Raw genomic sequence first — 21,367 nt, 5'->3', positions numbered from 1 at the left:
TGACTAATTCTCCTGCACCAAAAATTCTACACTCACTTATGCTTCTTTTTTTTTTTTTTAAGATTGATTTATTTTTATTGGAAAGTCAGATAGACACAGAGGAGGAGAGACAGAGAGGAGATCTGCCATCCGTTGATTCACTCCCCAAGTGGCCTCAACAGTCAGAGCTGAGCCGACCCGAAGCCAGGAGCCAGAAGCTTTTTCTGGGTCTCCCATATGGGTGCAGGGTCCCAAGGCTTGGACTGTTCTCAATTGCCTTCCCAGGCCACAAGCAGGGAGCTGGATGGGAAGTAGAGCAGCCTCTGGGATGCGAACTGGCACCCATATGGGATCCTAGTATGTGCAAGGCAAGGACTTTAGCTGCTAGGCTACCATGCTGGGCCCCATTTTTGCTTCTTAAACACTTCCCACAATCTGCTGAATTTTTTTTTTTTTTACAAAATGAATCTGTTAGCAAAGTGAAGTATTTTAGTGATTCTCCCCTTAATTTTTCTAAATATTTATTATGTAAATATGCTTACTTATTTAACAAACAATGATTAAACTATATTCAGGTTGGCTCGACAACAAAAATATAAGGAATTGATTTAATAATTTTATTACTACTGTACCTGGAAACATTATAACTTCCATTTACAGCAATCATTTCAAAAGCAGTTAATATTCCGTGAAAATAGCTATCATTAAAAATAATAACTGGGAAGTAGAATTTCCCAAGTAACAGCTCCTAGTTTTGGACTGGCCCAGCTCTGTGGCCATTCAGGGAGTGAACCAGCAGATAGAACATCTGTGTCTCTCCTTCCTTTTGCAACTCTTCAAGTCAAAAATGTAATAATTTTTTTAAAAGGTGGGAAGATATACAAGCACAAGAAGGTCAGATATCCTCTTAAAGTTAAGCAAATTCTAAGTGGTAATGCCAGGATTACAACCTAGGGAGTTCTAGAATCTTGCTCCCAACTTGGAAATAATATCCTGTGTTGGGTGGGAGCTTCTTTGCATCTTATAGTGGCTGGTTTAAAAGGTGTGGAAGAATTTGCATGGGATCCTCCTATTCCTTGATGAGAACTCAGTAACTTGGATTACATTTCTGTTGCAGTTATCTTTTGGTGGGTAGGTACTTAAAAATGCTTTACAATGACATGTACAAGTGAATTGGATGACTTAATAGACAGAAAGGGATCAAGTATAATAATCAAGACATAAAAATAGGGGCAGGTATTTCATGTAGCAGTGAGGGCACCACTGGGACACCTGCACCCATATGAGAACACCTGGGTTCCAGTTCCAGTTCTGATTCTAACTCTAGATTCCTGCTAATGCGTTCCCTAGGAGGCAGCAACTGATACCCCAAGTTATTGAATTCCTGGAACTCACATGGGAGTCTCAGGTTGGGCTCTCAGCTCTTGGTTAAGGCTGCTTCAGCCGCAGCTGTTGAAGGTATCTGGGGATGGAATTAGTATATGTAAAAACATCTCTGCCTTTCTGTCTTTCTCCTTGTTTTACACAGAAAAAATTAAAATACATAAAACATTATAAAAATATATCAACTAGGATTAGAGTTCATAATTAATTTTAAGATAAAAAGATACATAATTAAGACAACACTAGTCTAATTTTAGTCTCACCACTGATTAAAAAAATTTATATTAGTAAAAGTTTCAATTAGTTTACAGGACACTCTAGTCAGTTTGAATTATAAAGCCAATTTCTATATATTATCACACTTTAAATTTTATAAATAATAAGATGATAGTTTTTAATTTACTGACTGAATCATGGACAAGCTAATGATTTGAAATTGCTTAGGAGTCACAGTGAGTAACCAACTGACACACTTAATTTATGGATCACGTGATCATTTTGAAAAATTGTGGCATAAAGGGACAATATGGAATTCAGAGCCGCCACAGACTGCAATTTATATCAACGGAAATACAGCAAATGGCTAAAGACATGAAGATATATTTAATTCTCCTATGAGGAATTTGCATCTGTTGTATTATTTATCATCTAAGATGCAATTTAGTGTCCGGAATATATCAAATTCTGCTTCTTCCATGTCACCCTTTACTATTAGTTATAAGTGAGTGAGAGGGAGAGGAGGGGCCTCTCTAGGAAATGAAAATGTTCTCATCACCACTGCCACATTCTCTTCTGTCCAACGCCTCCACCGTGATCCTAATCTTTCAAGCTCTGCACATACTTAATGCTGTAAAGCCACCTCAGTTCTGCTCAGAAGAAAAATACTGCTGTCAAATGCCAGGCAAGATTAAACACACCTTTGCAATAGCACATTAAATGTGTAATTATTTTTCATATCAACAAAGATTAATTAAATTTCATGATACAGATGGATGACTGAATATTTCAGCTGGCCATCCTTGTCAGAACAACAACAACAAAAAAATGAGCTTTAGGCCAAGTTAGCTTAGGATGCTGATATTTTCTTCAAGCCTTCATCATTATCATCTTGAGTTCTGATTAATTTTCTTTTAATGCAGAGTCCATGAAATGGCTCTTTGCGACTCTTGTATCTCCACTGAATGAGAAAGCTGAGGTTAGCCCTCCATTTGACATCCCTAACATTTATTTTAGAGGGAGAAGAGAAACAAGAGGGAGAGAGATGGAACATAATGGTGGGCTCACTTCTCACATAGACACAATGGTCTGATCTGGACCTGGCCATGGTCACTACCTCCCCGAGTTTGTACCAGCAGGAGACTGGAGTAAACAGTCCAGAGACAGGCACCAAATCAAGGAATTGTGAAATGTGATAAAGGTGTCTTAACCAGCATCCTAAACAATTTTTACCTATATAGGGTTAATAGCTGTGCTGTGTATTATATACTGTATGCACATGGCCTAACAGGTATTCATCATCTCTGTCACATGCTATTATACTTCAACCAAAAAGTAAAGTTCTTATTTATTTACAAGCAGTTAAGTATAGAGGTAGTGACAGATAAAACTACAAAACAGGTCAGGACCAGAGTTGTGGCCCAGGGGGTTAACCAAGTGCTTTCAATGCTGGCATTCCATATCAGAACGCTGGTTTGAGTCCTGGTTGTTCTGCTAATACATGTGGAGTACTGGCAGTGGAGGATGGCCCCTGCTGCCCATGCGGGAGGGCCTGGGTTCCACTTGGCACAGCCCTGGCCACTGCAGATATTAAGCAGTGAACTAGTGGATGGAAGAGTATTCCCTCTCTGTGTCACTCTGCTTTTCAAATAAACAAGTCAATAAATGCAGACATTGTCGGTGACACTCTCTCCTTTCTCACCTCCTCTGGATCACAATCTATTTCCAGGAAGAAAAGTAGTGTTCCTTCTTTTCTACATGACTGTAGTGTAAGCCACGTCCTCCAGCGGTTTTAACTTCAGGCTGTTATTTTGATGCTTTCCACCCCCCTCTTCCCTCACACTTTCTAAAGGAATGCCACAGGCTCTGGGCGGGAGAGGTTCTTTGGACACTTCTGAAATCACACCACTGGTGTGAAATGAATTGCATTCTGTCAAGATGGAGGGAGGCCGCTGCTTCAAACAGAACTTGATGGTTGTTGAGTGTAGGACAAGAATCATGCAAACTACAGGAAAACAAAAGTGGTCTAGGGAAAGAACTAGAAATATGTTCTCACTCCTCATATTGACCAGGAACTCTGTATTTGCTAGAAAAATGTCTTTATCTTCTTTATACTATTACATCATGTGGACATTTTAAAAAATTGCTTATCAAATTCTATTCATGATACAATATATTCTATTGTACTACTAACCATTTCTTTTGTTGGCAGTAGCTATGATTCAGTGCCACATTTAAACCCTATCTAGCTGTTTCTATTATAATTGAACAAGGAAAATGCTATCTTTTTTTTCCTTCAATTATCAAAACACTTCCCTTAGATGTGCATTTCAAACTATGAAAAGGAATGTCCTCAACGTGATCAGAAATCAGTGGGACACACGGGTTACCAGAAGACGGTGTGTTAGCGTTTCACCGCACGACACATCCATCTTTGTCCTCTCATCTCTCAGTGGAAACAATGACTGGGATCATGCATCTTCTTGAATGATGATGCCCCCAGGGAGGAGGCTTCACTCTATCCACTGTTTTGTTTTTTCCCCAAGTGCTTACCCACATACCTGGGCTCATGATAGTTGAGATATGAGTAGTGCTCCAGCAGTTTCCAAGTGATGCCATTGTCATAGGAATAATGCAACAGAACTCCTTCTCCGGGCTGGTCGGGGGCTTTGCAGGTGCTCAGGACCGACTTGCTACCCAACCTCAGCGTGAACTGGAGAAACCTAGGCACAGAGAGTCTGTTGGCATCGTGGGCTTGCACGCTTCTCATGATGACGTCCATGTTCCTTTTCAAACACACTCAGAAAACATTTACGCAAACGTCTCCCCCAAACAGCGGGTTTCCAATCATCCCTCTATTATAAAATATAACTAATTTCACTGTGAGGTGTGGGGACCTAAATGGCAGAGGAGTGGATGTGCATACTCTGTGTACAACTACATCCATAAGCATATAACCGTGCTTATACTTTATTGCCTACTCCATTTTTGTGCAAATCCACTTATACTGCCAGTCACTCCTTTCCTGAATTATTTATGAGGCACTGGGGGAAGGGGGATGTAGGGTAAGCCTAATCAGCTTCTGCAAGCTGTCAAATAAATAAAACGACATAAATAATTAACCAGCCCGTGGCTTGAGAACACAGTTCCGATGCTAACATCTTATATTTAAAAAAAAAATCCAGTCAGTCATGAGTATCTCAGAGTCACTGACGAGTCTTCTAATTTATTAAAAAGCAGAGGAAATTAAATAATCTGTAAGCTCCTTCCATCCTTGTTTAAAAATGGAAGCTCTATAAAGGCAAAAAATAAAACTAGTACGTAGAAACACATCTGAATTCAACATGCGCATCTGCTTTCTGAATTTTTTTTTTTCTACTCTGATTTTACTCACCTGGACTGTGAGCTGTCAAGGAAAGATGTAATGAGCTGGCGCCTCCCATCTTTGTTGAAAACCAGCGCCTTCCCACTGGCCAAGACCCCACAGCCAAAGCTGACTTCAGCACCACGGACAGAGTAAAAGTTGTGGTAAGAAGACAGCCTGGAATTTCCGAAGCTTTCTGAAATAAACACGGGGAATGTCTGCGACGCCATCTCACACGCTGGGCCTGAAAATCCAGGATCGCACCTGAAGGCAACACGGGAAGAATGAAGTCCTTTCAGATCGTCTGGATCCTCTTTGGAGAAGACAAAGTACAGAGGCAAGGATTGGACGGAATGGCAAGCAAGGCTCATTAGCTACTGGGGAGTACCAAGTCAGAACACTTGATCATGCGCAGTCAACGGGGAATGTTCCAGAAGGCTGGAGTCTGCAGAGCTCTGCTGTGAAAAGCTAATGATTTAAACAGTAATTCAGGGCTTATCTTCCATCAACATCAGCAGTGTATCTGAAATGCATCTATGTGCATAGTTCCAAGCTCAAAACGTGGCAAAAACGATGTTACATTTATATATAATTCGTTCAAATAGGCTCTTACTAAAAGAAACAACAAAAATTCAGTAATATATCTGGAACAAATTTCCTTCAAGGACACGTGTAAATTTTATATGTTCTTTTAAATATGTTGAAACTATGTGAAAATAAATCTGTAGTCAAACTTATAACAGCATACTAAAGGGATATGTATACCCTTGACCTAGATTGAAGTCCTTCACAGAACTGTGTTGGCTCCCAATGGGCTCCTGAATGAACGCTTCAAGAAACTGCTGCAACCTGCCCACACAACAACCTGCTTCTCCTCTCCATGCAACTGGGCTATGATTATTTTGGGTTATTAGAAGCTGCATAGATTTCTCTCCTAGGCGTCCACCAATGGGGAGGCCTCATGACAGATCAATCAACTGCATGTCAGAAACTTCTTCTATTTGTAGGGTTTCATCTCTCAGGAATCAGCTTCCAATGATTTATCTTTACTGCACTTTTAATTTCTTTTCCCACCACATCTGCAATGTTGCTTACATAAAAGAAGATCAGTTAGGGCCAGCACTGTGGGGCAGTACATTAAGCTGCCTCTCAAAATGGTATTCTACATGGATACAGCCACAGGTTCTGGCTGTTTTACTATCAGTTTAGCTCCCTGCTAAAGACCATGAGTGATGGCATAATTGCCTGGTTCCTGTCCCCTATGTAGGAGACCCAGAAGGAATCCTAGGTTCTTAATGGCTGTTTGGGCAGTAACCCCTGGCCTATAGAGGATCTCACTTTCTCACTGTATCTCCTTCTTATGCTGTAACTCTGTCTTTCCAATAAATGAATGAGTCTTCAAAAAAAAAATCTTTAAAGAACAAGACTGTTGTTTCTGGGGATGAGGACTTCTCATGCAAGTATTACAAACTTCATGAAGTTGGAGGCAAGTCTGTTATGCAAAGTAAGTACAACAACAAAATGGTGCTATGGCGTGACACACAGGGTGCTTCCTCGGCATTAGTATTCAAACTGGGTTAAGGCTGGCTGCCCAGAGGGGGCAGATCGAGGGCTTGGATGTGCTTAAATGCCAAATTTCATGCACACTGGCTATTCTGGGGGAGAAGGTCCACAGTGCCCCATTATCAATGAAAGCCCCTGGTGGCGTGAAGTTTGAGTGCTATTTTGGCATCTTAAATGGCATTCGGGAAGGAGAGGCAAAGGAAAGCAGTGCTTACTGGATATGGAAACGAGCCTCAATTAGCTTCTTTCACATGTTGTGGGCTCAGACTCTGAAGAGTCAAGCACTTTCAGCTAAAACTAGACACACTGCAAAGCTAGGAAACCGAGCATGGGTCACCATGGACAAGAACCGGAACTGGTACTCCCAAGCAAAGACAACCTGCTGCTGAAAAGCCTTTTGGGACAAATGAATTTTCCTCTTAAGTGAGTCTTAGGACCACTGATGGTGAATAATTGGTGATCACCGAGAGATGATTCCTACTTAGTGTGCTTCCCACAGTCTCCTTTTAATAACAATCTACACAATTGAGATAGAATGCTAACAATGATTGCACTAATATTTTCAACCAGGCCTAGGGCTGAACAGAGGTCAGAAAATATTAGGCAGCAGTAGAATGTAGGTTTTGGTAGCAAAGAATGGTGACCATGAGGGTAGCAAGGAAGAGAGAAAAAGAAAACTGCAGAGTCCCCAAGGTCAAGGATCTTCTTAAAGAAAATAAATGGCATTGAATATAGATGTCTTTTCTGTGTGGTTCTGCACATGTTCAATGAGGAGTGTATCAGTGAAAAAGAAAGTACATGGTTAAAATTTCAGCCCCGGTACAAATGAACAAAGTCAAAGAGTATTATACAACACACAGCCAGAAGGAGGGGAATAATGGCACCCAACTGATGAAGCCAGGGAGAAAAGCCTATGATTACTCAAGACAATACAGTCTCCTAAAGAGACTGTCCTCTGCATGTTTGTTCACATCTCTCATGGGCACCAAATATGTTGCTTTAAATAGAAAGCATTTAATGACATGGGAAATACCAGCCACAAAAATAGAAGGGAGAGGTACGCCCACTCTAATGATAGATAGTTGTGCTTTTACAAATAGCACCACCCATGTCCTTAATTAAAGTAGTTGTCCTTAAATGCAGCATGCTTTCAAAACCTCAGGCCAACTTCAGAAATTACAATTGTACAGACATCGGAATGTACAAAATGGTTAGGTCATGCATAACGGGAGAAGATAAGAACTTGAGGAAAATACCAGCCAATGTTTCATAGACCTGGGAAGTTAATGTCTTTGAGTGGGAGTTGGAAGTTTTATTAAAAAGCAGAAGGATGCATATTCAATTTTGAGATAGAAGTGCAAACTTTCAGCTGATATAATTTATGACACATTGTGCAGAATGATCTTTGTTAATTAAATTCATTGAAATACAGTTAAAATGTTCACCTGCCACTGTAATCGAAGCAGTAACAAGTGTTTCCCACATACACTTGCAATTTCTAAATGAGTGGGCTTAAAGCCATATTATGAGTTCTTTGTTCATTAATTAATTAGCCAGCTGATTAATTACTCCTTTTATTTGGAGGATAAAAAGAAATCAAACAGACGATTCGCTGCTGAAAACTTGCCTGTGTTTTCAGGAATACCCAGGATACTTTACGATTAAATGTTAATATGGGACTGACATAAAAAGTGACTAACTCTTCTTGGTGGAGGCATCATCTAATTCAACAAATGTGATTAGGCTTACATTATTAATATGTAAATGCAGAATTCATACTCAATATCACTGTCCTGTAAAGCACTTCGTAATCATTTTGATATAATACTGAAAATTTATATTTAAAGATGATGAATTTTCCAATTACATTTGCTTAATTTCACCAGTCCAGTTTTTTTTTTTTTTTTTTTGACCATGTTTCTGTGGAGACAATCCTGATTTTTTGGTCACTTACAGAGCATGTTAGGATTAAAACACAATTCATGAGAATTCCAACAAATTTCTGGAAAGGAATGTAACTGAAGAGTAGGTAGGTAACTGTCAAGTTACGAGGAACTCAAAGCTGTTAACAACTTTACATGACATCTAAATACAAACACTTTTAAATTCCACTTAAATTCCACTGGGAGCATTCTATTTTTGATCTTAATAAGGTTCCCCAAAACCCTACAGACAGTTAAAACAACCGTGGCTCCAGTCTACGCAGTACATGCCAGAAGTGAGAGGAATAAATAGTGCTGAATGCTTACTTGCAACCATGTCGAGTGCACTGTCCTCGGCCAGAACAGAACTTGAGACATGATGGGCCAATATAGACTGCAAGGAAAAAAGACAGCATGTAAAAGATGGTGGTATAATCGGGAAAGCCAAGAGCACCGGGCCTGGCATGGTAGCCTAGTGGTTAAATCCTCGCCTTGCATCCGCCAGGATTCCAAATGGCCACCGGTCTGTATCCTGGCTGCTCCACTTCCCATCCAGCTCCCTCTGTGTGGCCTAGGAAAGCAAAGATGGCTCAAAGCCTTTGGACCCTGCACCCGTATGGGAGACCCGAAAGAAGCTCCTGGCTTTGGAAAGGCTCAGTTCCGGCTGTTGAGACCACTAGGGGAGTGAATCAGATCTTTCTGTCTGTCTCTCCTTGTCTCTGTATCTCTGCCTCTCCAATTAAAAAAAAAATAAACTTACAAAAACCTATTTTTGTGAAGTATAACTGTCCACCATATGTATTTCATGTGTAAGAAGCCATGCTGACTGGCGGGGTGCTGTGGGACAGAATAAGCTCTGAGTTAGAAATCTGTTGAAACTATTTGCTCACAGAAATAGTCCTTTCAAGAATTCCACATGAAATAAGGTAGGTACATATGACTTGCATTGCTGTCTGTCCTGCTGAAACAATTTCAGACAGGATATGAATGCTTCTGTCTTAAACATTCTATAATGTGTATACTCTTTAGGTAGAAATAAAGAATTGACAGAAAGTTCATGGTTTTATATTTCATAAACTGAAGGAGTCATAACTATACTGTCCTTGTTTCTCTGGGTATGCCTGTAACATCAGAGATGACGGACGGGCACATGTATTTGTAAATAGTGATCTATCCTCCCTGGAAATGGATTAAGAACTTATTACTGAACATTAAGTTTTCTCCACAATATGAACATTTTCCCTTAATGTTGGATTTCACTGATAATGTGATCCTACAAATCTAAATTAGAATGGGCTCCTGATTGTAGACTGGGAGGTTCTGAGGCCTTTACACATCAACACAGCTACTGGTACTACGTCTTGAAAACCAGGACAATCCACCACATAACAATATGAAAATGATGAAAAAAAACTGTAAGGACTGAATGGAAGATACAATGCTTTTTAACACCCTAAACACTCAATTTCATGCATACATTATTTTCTTCTTTATCATAGAATGATGTTAATATATTTAAACAACTTTTATTTAAACTTTTCTTGTGGCCTGTGCTTCTAAAACCATGTAATCTTGGAAGCCAATAAGCAGATGCAATAATTCAAATGAGATGCAAACTAGGCTGTGAGAAAAACTGCTGGCTTAGGAAGACAGTAGACAGCCCGCTGAGTTTGGATATTGATCTTAGGCATTGAATAATCCTGGGTCTAAATTCTAGCTTCACCCAGGAAACAAAATAAACAAATGACCCTATGTAAAGCACAGGGCCCTTATTCCTTTCTCTAAAAAACAAAACAAAACAAAACAGTATTTATTTAAGGGACACACATACACATAAAGGGAGATAGCAAGACACAGAAATGGAGAGCATGCTCCCACCTACTGGGTCAGTCTTAAGTCCCTGCAGTGGTGAGTGGTAAGTGGCTAGAGCCAAAGCCAGGGGCCAGGAATACAATCTAGATGTGGGTGGCTAGGACCCGATGACTTGAGCCATTACCGCTGCCTCTCAGGGTCTGCATCGGCAGGACTCTGGAACCAGAAATTGGAACCAGCAATGGAACTCAGATACTGTGTGTGGCAGGCAGGTGTCCTAATCATCAGGCTAAATGTCTATCAGACAGCTTAGTCTTTAAAACGGGATACTAACATGAGGGTGCTTCAAAAAACTTCACAGAAAAATAGAACTTTTTATTTTGGTGTTAAAGTATATTTTTTAAAAAATGATACAAGTTTTCCTTGTGAAGACCTCTCATATGAATAAGTAAAATATTTCTGGCATCAGACGGTGAGAATCATTCTCATCAAACTGGGGTCAAGGATCCACTCCTTCCCTCAGGTCCTACTGCTTTGATGGGCTCCACTGTGTGGAGGAATCATATATGTTTTATGGCTGCAAGATGACCTGCTAGGTCCTACAAGTGACCCACTGTCATGTGCGGGGTCCCTCTGGAGGATGACTGTGTATACCCACATCACAGTTCAAAAAGTTTGCATCACAAAGAAGATCCACCAGAAGTAAACCTTTGCAAGTCACAAAATGTTAACGATGAAATGAATTCTGTGGTTATCACCACTCACTCTTCATGATGACATCATTAGAACCTGTAGTATGAGTTTTCTTCAATATTATTGATGTGATCCTATTGGGAACTTGAAAATGTGACAATAAATCCACTTAGTTGTAGGATTTTTTTTCAATTTATTATGCTATCGGAGATCATTTCTGACTCTATTGTGTGGTGAGAACATACTTATGAGAATAATGAGGTTGGCTTTTTTCTGTTTCTTTTCTCTGGCATATCTCTGAAGTTCCAGTGAAATGTGGTGGGGTTTTTCAGGCAGCACTTTTTGGCAAATGAGCATATATTGAGAAAGAGTGAGGGTGTGGCCATATAAGGAAGGCAATGGGCCTTGTTTTTGTGAAAACTCCACACTGGATGACAACAGACTTGAAGAGATTCTGCCTCATGTTTTACATTCCAAACACAATGCTCACTATGAGTATTCCATATGTCTTAGTATTTTGCGGCCCACCCAAGAAGGATGGCTATGGCTATGACGCAGAGCACCCACAATCCACATGCTCTGACCTCTGATCGTGGTGTGGCAGCCTTCCTTAAGGAAACGGAGATACTGTTTCCATACGTTTATATATGCCTCACTGCACTTCTAATTTCCTCAGACTTTTAATTTCACATTGCCGTTCAAACTACTTCTAGGATTTTTACTACAACAAAGGCTCTTTATTGGATGGCAAGAGGCATATCCTTACTCCTTTGAGCCAGGTATGGGAATTAAAATGCTACACCAGATGTTCTGCCCACGCAGACAGTCCATTCCCACAAACTCATCTTTAGATGTTTTTATAAACGTGCTATGCTTGTGTTTGCATCTCTCACGTATGTGGTCTTCAGAGTCTTACCATTTGGTTGTTCTCCTTTAAATACAGAACATCTAAAGAGCTCGTGTTAGTTCATTGGTGAAGAATACTGTTTGAGGTTATTGCTAAATTTCAAGAATGTGTTGATTAGTATCTCATTTACTGAAAAATAGATAAAGATGTTGGCTTTTCTTGTGTGACCAGATTGGCCACAAATCAGTGGCTATATTAAATATGCATTGTGGTGAATTTTTGGTCCTTCTCTTTCTTTTTCCCTTTATACTTTCCTGTAGTATAATCTGCCAGTCAAATTTTCATACTCCCTTAAAACTGGAAATATGTAAATTTGTGTGTAATGACAGTAAAAATAAGCCAGACAGAATTGGCTGTTCATAACAAATATATTTACAGCTATATGAACGAATAGTTTAAAATATCTTTTCCCATTGTACAATTTTGGTGAGACTTGTTCCAAAGACGATGCAAAAAATTATCAACAACTAAAAAAATGAAAGCTAAGACTATTTTACATTTTTTTCAAGTATCCCTTTTGTACCATTTTCTGAAAAGAAGGTAGAAGTTTCACTAGCTTTTTGGAGATAATGTTTCCTTCTGAATGGTGTCTGCATCTAACACATAAGCCTCCCAGATGTTGAGCTGTCTTATTTTAATATATGCAAGATGGTAAGTATTTATGTTAATTTTGTATAGAATATTCGAAGAAAATCTTAGGACATCCCTTGTCATCAACTGTGAATTTGAGTTTACGAGTTTTTATGCAGTTTAAAATTATGTATGCTGAAACAGTCTAGCATCTAATATTGCTGATGCTACTGCCTTTTTGTGTGTGTGATTGCACATCCCTGGGCTTCTAGCCGAATGCAAAGAAGAAAAGAGAGAAGGGGTGTTTAATGAGTTGCAAGACCATGACTTGGAGATGTGATTAAGTCTGTGCTGATGAACAAAAGCACAGGAATCTACATCAATGGCATATGATTATGACAGGCAGAAACACTAACCATTATCAATTGCCCACATGTTTCCAAGGATCGGTCCTGTTTGTCTCCAGCGAATCCTTGTGTCCCGAGTTAGCGCAGCGTTAGGAAGCGGAATGGTTATTCGGTTCCACCTGCAAGAAATTTAACACAAAACCAATGTCATCACTAAACTCCCATCTTTTGAATGTGCTTTGCATGCTTTCAATGTGCAGGTTTCTGGGTGCTTGCAATAACACCAAAGTTTGTCAATAAGTTCTTTACATTTACCTGGGGAGTTCGCTTGTGTGTGGCCCGAAAGTAGACATATGACTGGTGGAAATACCACATCATGCTAACTTAGTGAATTTGTTCTTAATAGCACACCATCTCAAGCTTGTTCTTAGATACAATTTTAGAACGTTTTACATCAATTATCAGACTTTGGCAATTATCCCACAGTAAGCATTGGGGTTAGACAATGTGTTGACTACTAACTTCCTAGTGTTTTTGTTATCCAAAGGCCCAGTGTATATTTAAAGAGAAACCAAGAAAGGAGATAGTTTCATAACTTCAGTTCTGCAATGTTTGGGAATATCTGTAGTATTTATATTGGGTTTATTCTGTAAAGCGGCAAGTATTTAACATACACATAGTGGTCCCCAAAGGATTGATCATTGCCCTCATCTTACATGGAAGAAGTGGAAAGTTAGAGTAAGGATCATTATACAGAGAGCAGATGGTAGAATTAGGATTTGAACTTGGGAGCAATTTCCAAACTTAACCTTCCTCCACTTCTCTATCCTACATCTTATCACGTCAGTGTATTTACAATAAGCATGTTGGCGTTAACCATAGGATCACTGTATAGAATTGAGCTGAGTGCAATCCCAAACACAAATCAAGTACAGAAAGCTTGAATAGCCTCACATACTCTGAGCTCGCATCAGATTGACCGATGGTATTGTGTATGTGTTTTCTAATACTCTGAAAGAGAAGCCATGTTCCTTAGACATTGTGCTAAAAATGCTAGTCCATCCCCTCCCTTGGATTGGTGTTGTCCCACATGCCAGAGAGAGTTGACGCACCCACTGTAGTTCTCGGAGGGGTAGACGGTGCTATGGGGAAGGTGTGGTCCGGCACAGATCTCAGGTAAGCACTCAGTGTGGAGGAGAGACCAGGAACGCCCATGGTTGGTGGAAAACTCCAGGCTGACACTGCTCGCAGCAGACCCAGCATAACAAAAAGGGGCAAAGGAAAAAACACACAAAATAAAATTTACATGTCAAGTGTTTTAAAGATGTTGTTTCCTAAACGATCATTTGTTCCTTTCACTGGGGTCTGACCAGCCTGCAGAGGGCAAGCAGTTAAATGCTGTAAAAATGAACTATTTTACAGACATCCAGGGGTCACCGGAGGCGGCTGTGTTTCTTGAATTTGATAGATAGCAAGGCAATTACCATGTCTCACACAGTCACTGCATCCTGTGAACTGTGCATCCTGTGAACTGTGATCCAGGCACATTTCTTAGAAAGGAGGCAAGCAACACTTGGGAAAGTGAGAGCTCCAAGTGCTAATTGATTTCTGTGCCTCTTACTGGGGGTCACATGCCACGTGCGGTCTAAGTTACTGCTTGTCTCCGTGATCTGTTGTCACGGACGGCTGCCACCGCGCATGCGAATATCTCTCACAGCTGAAGTGAAGCCCCACTTAAAGTCTACTCCATCTTACCCTGCATATGAGTTGATGAACTTTTCTTCTGGGGAGAGAATATTTTAGGAAGGAGTTTTTTAATTTTAAAACCCAGTTGAAAATCTATGGAGAAACTGCCTCTGGTTTAACAGGTAAGTCTGAGTGTTTGTTTCAGCACACTCAAAAAAAACCAAAAACTCAAACTTCTTACCTGTTCCCAGGTTGATGAGTTCCACATCCAAGATTAATGGAAAATTGAATCATGTGAGACATGGTGGTAGGGAGTACAGGCAAGACGTGGAAAAAGTCCACGGCCCAGACATTCCTGTTATGGCTTTGATGATTTTTTTGTCGGAGACAAAATTTGGTAGCAGGAGTCTGAAGTTCAGGAGAGATGACCACAGAAACTAAAGATGGAACCTATCATGAAAATGAAACCAAAGTCATTCATGGTACACTGTTCCCTCCTTCCACTTGATCAGTCAATATGAATTATAGATTTTCTTCATTGATGAAATACCAGACAATGTCATTTGGTTTCCACGGGTGCCATCTGTAAGTGATAAAGGGCTTCTCTACTTGAAGGCTATATTGGTGTAAGGCTTTTAAAAGGTATTCCTGCACGTGTATTCATTTTTCTGTGTTAGCACATGACAAAAGCAGGTTGGCATTTGCACTTTATTATCTGTACTTTGTAAAGTGGATTTGTAAAGCATAAAGGTTTCCTAAACTGGTTCAGTATAGAACTCGACACAGAAGCAATGGCTCCATGTATCACTGACATCACTGATTTGGTTAGATACACACAGATAACCAGAGCAGGTCTAATGCTTCCCAGCCACTGCTGAAAATTGCCCATTATGAAATCTAAAATAGTATTATCAATTGGGTTACCTTTGCATGTGGAGTATGCTTGGGGGGGGAGGTACTTTCTTGGGTTGTTTCTCCATTCTAACCTTGATGCTTCTCTGCTGTCCTCCTAACTTAGAACATGAGATGTTCCATGCTTTTGGATGCTCTTTGCACAGATAAATCTACTACAACACAAGGTAATTTTCTACCATTTATGACAGACGCCTCACATAATTTGGAAGATGCTTACAAACAACCACAGATAACACCCGTGCTGTATCCAAAGTGCAAAGCGAAATGATCAACAGCTTTGGCTCTAATCAGCAAATTAGCAAACTTAATAATAACCTATATGTTTGCAACATCTTTTGCCCAAAGGATTTCACAATTCTGGGTCAATGCTCCTTTACTTGATGACACATCTCTGAGATTCTGTAACTGGAGTTACTCTGAATTTTCCTGAGAACAAGTGTAAAAGTCAGCCTTATGGACTACATAATTCAATCTTTCTGTTACAACCTGATCGTTTCAGTTGCATCAGAAAAAAGTGACTATGATAATGTCTGTGTCATTTTTTTTCTAAGATATTCAACAACTTCCTGGATTCCCGTAAGATCCATTTTTTGAATCGGACATGGTGTAGGCAGTCTTCTCTCTGGATTGTCTCGAGAGGTCTGAAGTGGGCCACTGGGCTCAAAGATGGGCAGGCATACCTTATAAGAGGAATAGGAAAGGGTATCCAATGCAGTATGCTCTTTTCGTCCTTCAATCTTGGCATACAGGATGACGTCATCTTCGTGAGAGTCTCCAGGGTCACAAATCCCTCCTGCAACAAGCGCGAAATTTGGGTTTCTAGTAGCAATCGAATCCAAAACCATCTCAAATGCATTACTAATTTTTTTTAAATAATCACAGGGTCAGCTAGGACTTAAGAATAATCATGGACAGTGGCACTCAGATCACAGGAAATAAATTAAGAAGATAATTTAGACAATACTAAAGCCACACACACCTCCATGAAAAACAAAGCATCTGCTTCAAGAGTACCCAAATAATAGCTTGTCAATCAGTGACTGCACGCATATATTTTCACCATAAAAAGATGTTCTTGGTATTTAAATAAGCCCTCGAATAATACATTTGACATCTGTATGGCCAAAATGAAGAATGTGCTGATTATGGCTTTAAACTGAGTCTTCTGATATTTAGTCATTCAAAGCATTGTACATAGTATCTTAAATATTTTTGCATGTATGTTTTTAAGGTTCTTTTGAAGTTTGATATTTCATTTGATTGTTGAAAGGAAAACAGAGAAGTTGATGCCATATTCCACTACTTTATGTGAAAAAAAAAAAGTATTATCAGAAGGGATAGGTAGCTAAACTCTTCCCGATGATGAATGTAACAGTCAGGTGTCTGAACCTGGAGATCATTCAGTCACCAGATGGAAGAGCCAGGAGCAGACGCTGTGTCCCTTAACCTTCAGCTAGCATTTTCACCACTGAATTTCGTCATTAATTCTTGCTGTTGTTGGACGCCATCAACCATCTGTTTAAGCAGCATTTTAAAAACAGCAGTATGAGCAAGGCCCCCATGTGAGTGCATCTACAGAGCATGAATACTAAGCTCTGTGTTTTTAAAGACATCATCAGTCCTCTCCAAGGTAAGCACACTTATAGACTACTATTAGCAAACATGGGTTTTGGATGACTGAACACAGGTGTAATTAGAAAGCTCTCCCATAAATGGTTCTTAAGGCAACGACTTCATCTCCAGGCAATCTCTGTTGCTCATACTGTGTGGTTGAGGCAAGGCAACCTCAACACTCCAGAGTAAGGCTGCCCTCTGTGGGTGAGGCTAGTAAAAATGAACAAACTACCTGAGATTCACTCTGCATAAAACTCAAGGAATGATCAATGGTTGTGAATGTCTGGCTGAAACACAGCTTGGGTGGTCTTGTGGGGAAATGAGTGGTAAAGTGACGTCAAACAAGAAAGCTAGAACCAATCGGTGTAGTAAAGCTTAAATTCAAAGGAGGGCTATTTGGCAAAGGAAGAGGATGCCAGACCATATGATTTTGAAAGGATACCCCCAATACTGGCAGGAATGGGAGGTTTCTTACAGACTGTATCACATGACAAGGTAAGTCCTTTGTGAACAAGGAACCATCAGGATCTGGTAGCAAAGGAATCTCTGCCCTTAAAATGACTGGGTGACAGATGAGAGACTATGTGAAGACATTCCTGAGAAAATTGAAATCAAATACAAGGCTACTTTGGTGTAATTTTTTTTTTCCTGAAATCTTTGCAGGTTTTTCATAATATACATTTCCCATGCACATTTGGAGGATTCTTTGCATCTGTTCTGATTCCATACACACTGATTATTCCCTACTGCTTACCAGTTAAAACCTGCAAACCCTGTAAGGCAGTAAGAATTCTGATTTGCCCATAAGCTTCCTTCAAGCTTAAGCATGAGTAAAGTCACCCCAATTCCACCCACCTCCCTGCTTGTGGCCTGGGAAAGCAGTCGAAGACAGCCCAAAGCCTTGGAACCCTGCACCTATGTGGGAGGCCCAGAAGAGGTTCCAAACTCCTGGCTTCAGATTGGCTCAGCTCCGGCCGCTGCGGCCACTTGGGGAATGAATCAGCGGACGGAAGATCTTCCTCCCTATCTCTCCTCCTCTCTGTATATCTGGCTTTCCAGTAAAAATAATAATCAATCTTGAAAATCAACAACAGTTCTTAAACCACATCCATCTCTTCGAGTGAACGGGGTCACACCTGGGAGTCTTAGTTCAGGATGGTAGAAGAAGAAGAAAGCTCCAGATGAGCCAAGATTTTAAAATGATGACAGAACTTTATCTGAAACATCCCTCTGGGGGCAATTTATCAGTTCTGTGATGTTTCAGTAACAGCCAGTCTTGCAGGAAGCCGTAGGTTCTTCAGGGTCATAGCTTTGATGCGTTGTCCAAAGGTATAACTCACGGGGCGGCTTGTACAGCAATGAAGGTACAGAAAGAACTCAACAAAGGCTAGATGGGCGGTGAGTTTCAAAATATTAATACTGTTTTGTGTGATATTTATATCACGGACTTTTTTTGTGTCTTGATCTCATAAAGCTTGTAATTTAATGAAAAACAAAACTAACAATGCTGCTTCTTTTTTTAGTGGGTTAATTTTCCCATAAATAAAAATAGTGTAGGCATTTTTACATTTATCGTCTTACAAAAAGGAGATACCACATTGAAAGATAGACTAACTTACATGGGTAACACATAGATAGAATAGCTTATTCTAAATCCATCTAAATTGTTCTGTTTTATAATGATCCATCTCTGATTCGCCTACTTTATGAATGAAACTCATTCTACAAATGTCTGTGTAGGTACAGACAACGGTTGAGAGCCCAGCATCCCATTCATACAATATTAGGATATGCTTAAAGGAGGAATCAAGGCTTCATGACCGTTGCTGAAGGGCTATGTTAGTTTAGTGATAAAGTGGAAAATAGTGGGGGGCGACCGTTGAGGAGGAGGATGGGAGGGTGAAACCCCTTAGCCTATGAAACTGTATCATGAAAAATAAAAATAAAAAATGACAATGTAAAAAAAAACCCAACAAAACAAAACAAAAAACCCAAAAAAAAACCCCCCACAAATGTCTACGTATCAAAACAAAGTGTATGAGGATATTTCACAAAGATCACAGAAAAATGTAAATTATAAAACCACCATGCAGGGATTTCTTTCTTTCCCCCAAATATGCCTGTTTTTCAATTCCGTTTCCCATCAATGTCTTGCCGCATCCTTGTCTACAAAGCTTAGTATAACGCACGGTTCCACTGGGGGTCTTGGAACATAAACCCCATGGGTAAGAGGGGACTAATGCAAATTGGCAGTAACTTGCTTTCTGCTGCCACAAGTAAAACACAAGTGTGAGCTAACAGAGCTGGGTACAATGTAGCAGATGCTCAGGATGCATTTGTGGGTGGGAGGAATAACAAACAAGCAATTGTTCGGTTATTTTAGTCTGTTCCTTGCATTCTTGTTCCAAGAGCAGAGTTGGATACTGGTCCTCAACCAACTGATGTTGAAAAATCAACGTATTGATAGCAGAAACGGTCCTTGAGTGAATCTGAGCTGAGCGAACTCTCCAGATATGGTAATCACACCAGAACGACTGGAGTTGAGGCAGACCACATGAGAAGGAGAATATAATCTGGTCTAGAGTGATAACTGCTCCTGATTTTCCCAATATGTCCTACTTAGTGGGCAATTACTTATAAACACCTGTCTCTTCTGACATCTCTTCCTACATTTCTTCTCCACTAGCTGAAAAAGTCTGAGTTTTTTCCCCCTATTTTTGTTCTGTAGTTCTTGCTCTACCTTGATATATCCAGAAGAAGTTTCTAAGACGCTCTCATGTCTTCCGCTACCTTCTGCTTGGAGAATACAGTAACTTCAGTGGCTCAAGTTAATAGCTGTACTGGGAATGATCAAATCTGACTCAACCCTGAAGGGAGTTTTTACTTTCATCAGGCACTCCAGAAACTGCCACTGTAACACATCTAATATTAAAATCTTCTACTCCACACTTGCTCTTCTGAGCGGCATATGTCACTGTGCTTTACAATGATCTTCTCCAGTATTGCTCTCATAACCTCCAGTACATTGGGCGGCAACTTCAGTTGAACCCATCTCTTTAGTTACCCATCTCTGTTCTCACTTTACATTAGCACCATCGCTGCAGCTTTTCATTAGTTTTAAAGATTTATTTATTTTTATTGGCTAGACAGATTCACAAAGAGAAGGAGAAACAGAAAGACCCTCCATCCGCTGATTCACTCCCCAAGTGGCCTCAATGACCAGAGGTGAGCCAATCCGAAGCCAGGATTCAGGAACCTCTTCTAGATCTCCCACACGGGTGCAGGGTCCCAAGGCTTTGGCCCGTCCTGGACTGCTTTCCCAGGCCACAAGCAGGGAGCTGGATGGGAACCAGGAACAGCTGGGACATAAACCAGTGCTCGTATGGGAATCTAGCACAGGCAAGGTGAGGACTCCAGCTATTAGGCTACTGCGTTCATCCCAGCTTTTATTTTGGCTGAGGGTCATGGCAATTCAGGAAACAGAGAGAGAGAGAGAGAGAGAGAACTGATGGACTCAACTTCAGCTATTATAAGCAACTCTTCTTGATAGAAAAGAGCTGCTTCTGGAAGACCTTAATGATCTAGAGCCCTCCCGCTTCTAGAAGGCCAACCTTTTAGATATAATAATCAGATCAAATCAATTCAAATCTCTATCTTTAATCCATTAACCACTAACATAAGATTTTGAAAACCAAGCCCCTAGCATACAGGCCTTTGGCGTACACTCACGCTTCAGCGAAGCCACAACAACTGCCTTTATCCTTCCTTGGATCAAACAATTTATTAGGAATCATTTTGAGTGCTTTACATGTGTAAGCATGTTTGACCAACAATTCTGAGATTTGTACTTTTGTATGTGCGATTTCTATATCCAAATGCCACTCATTTTTTAACTGAATAGAGATCCTTTTATTTGGGAGAAGGTACTTCATTGGATTACTTTCAAATTTTCTCCTTACAGTCAACTTCAATTCATTAATTCACAATCTTTTAGTGAGAACGAAAAAATGGCTTAGTCTCCTAGATAAAGGTGACTTCATTTCACCTAAGTACACTGAACCGGGTTAATTTATCATGGAAAATATCAAGCATGAAAATATTTCATTCCAAATGAGTAAGAAAAGAAAAAAAAACCCCTAGACTGGTGTGTTTTCTAAAAAAAAAAAAAAATTCTGTTTTTGACTTAAGTAAAATGAAGCAGTAAAATGAAGGCCACCGTGAACTCTAATTATTTAAAGGAAAGTAGCCCTGTGCCTTAAATTTATAAGGCATTACAGAATTGAGGTGATGGTACCCTCATACGTGAGACTGCATTGTTTTATTTGATGTCCATACCTTCTCTGTTATCAAACAGATTCACATCACACACAACACAAACCTGAACACAGGACATGCT

The 21,367-nt window shown here is 40.0% G+C and overlaps 1 protein-coding gene across 1 annotated transcript in view; it reads right to left on the bottom strand.

Moving 5' to 3' along the window:
- Window positions 1-21,367, bottom strand: part of RELN (reelin) — a 384,643-nt gene that overhangs the window by 122,218 nt on the left and 241,058 nt on the right. Inside the window, exons 13-19 of the mRNA XM_058657530.1 lie at window positions 16,038-16,150; window positions 14,684-14,892; window positions 13,869-13,997; window positions 12,826-12,935; window positions 8,755-8,821; window positions 4,973-5,206; window positions 4,140-4,301 (exon numbers count right to left, since the gene is read on the bottom strand). Of these exons, the coding sequence (XP_058513513.1) occupies window positions 4,140-4,301; window positions 4,973-5,206; window positions 8,755-8,821; window positions 12,826-12,935; window positions 13,869-13,997; window positions 14,684-14,892; window positions 16,038-16,150 (1,024 nt within the window). The remainder of the gene's footprint in view (window positions 1-4,139; window positions 4,302-4,972; window positions 5,207-8,754; window positions 8,822-12,825; window positions 12,936-13,868; window positions 13,998-14,683; window positions 14,893-16,037; window positions 16,151-21,367) is intronic.

The sequence above is a fragment of the Ochotona princeps genome, chromosome 32 (assembly GCF_030435755.1).
Source record: "Ochotona princeps isolate mOchPri1 chromosome 32, mOchPri1.hap1, whole genome shotgun sequence".
Lineage (NCBI taxonomy): Eukaryota > Metazoa > Chordata > Mammalia > Lagomorpha > Ochotonidae > Ochotona > Ochotona princeps.
This window is presented reverse-complemented; position numbering and strand designations above follow the sequence as displayed.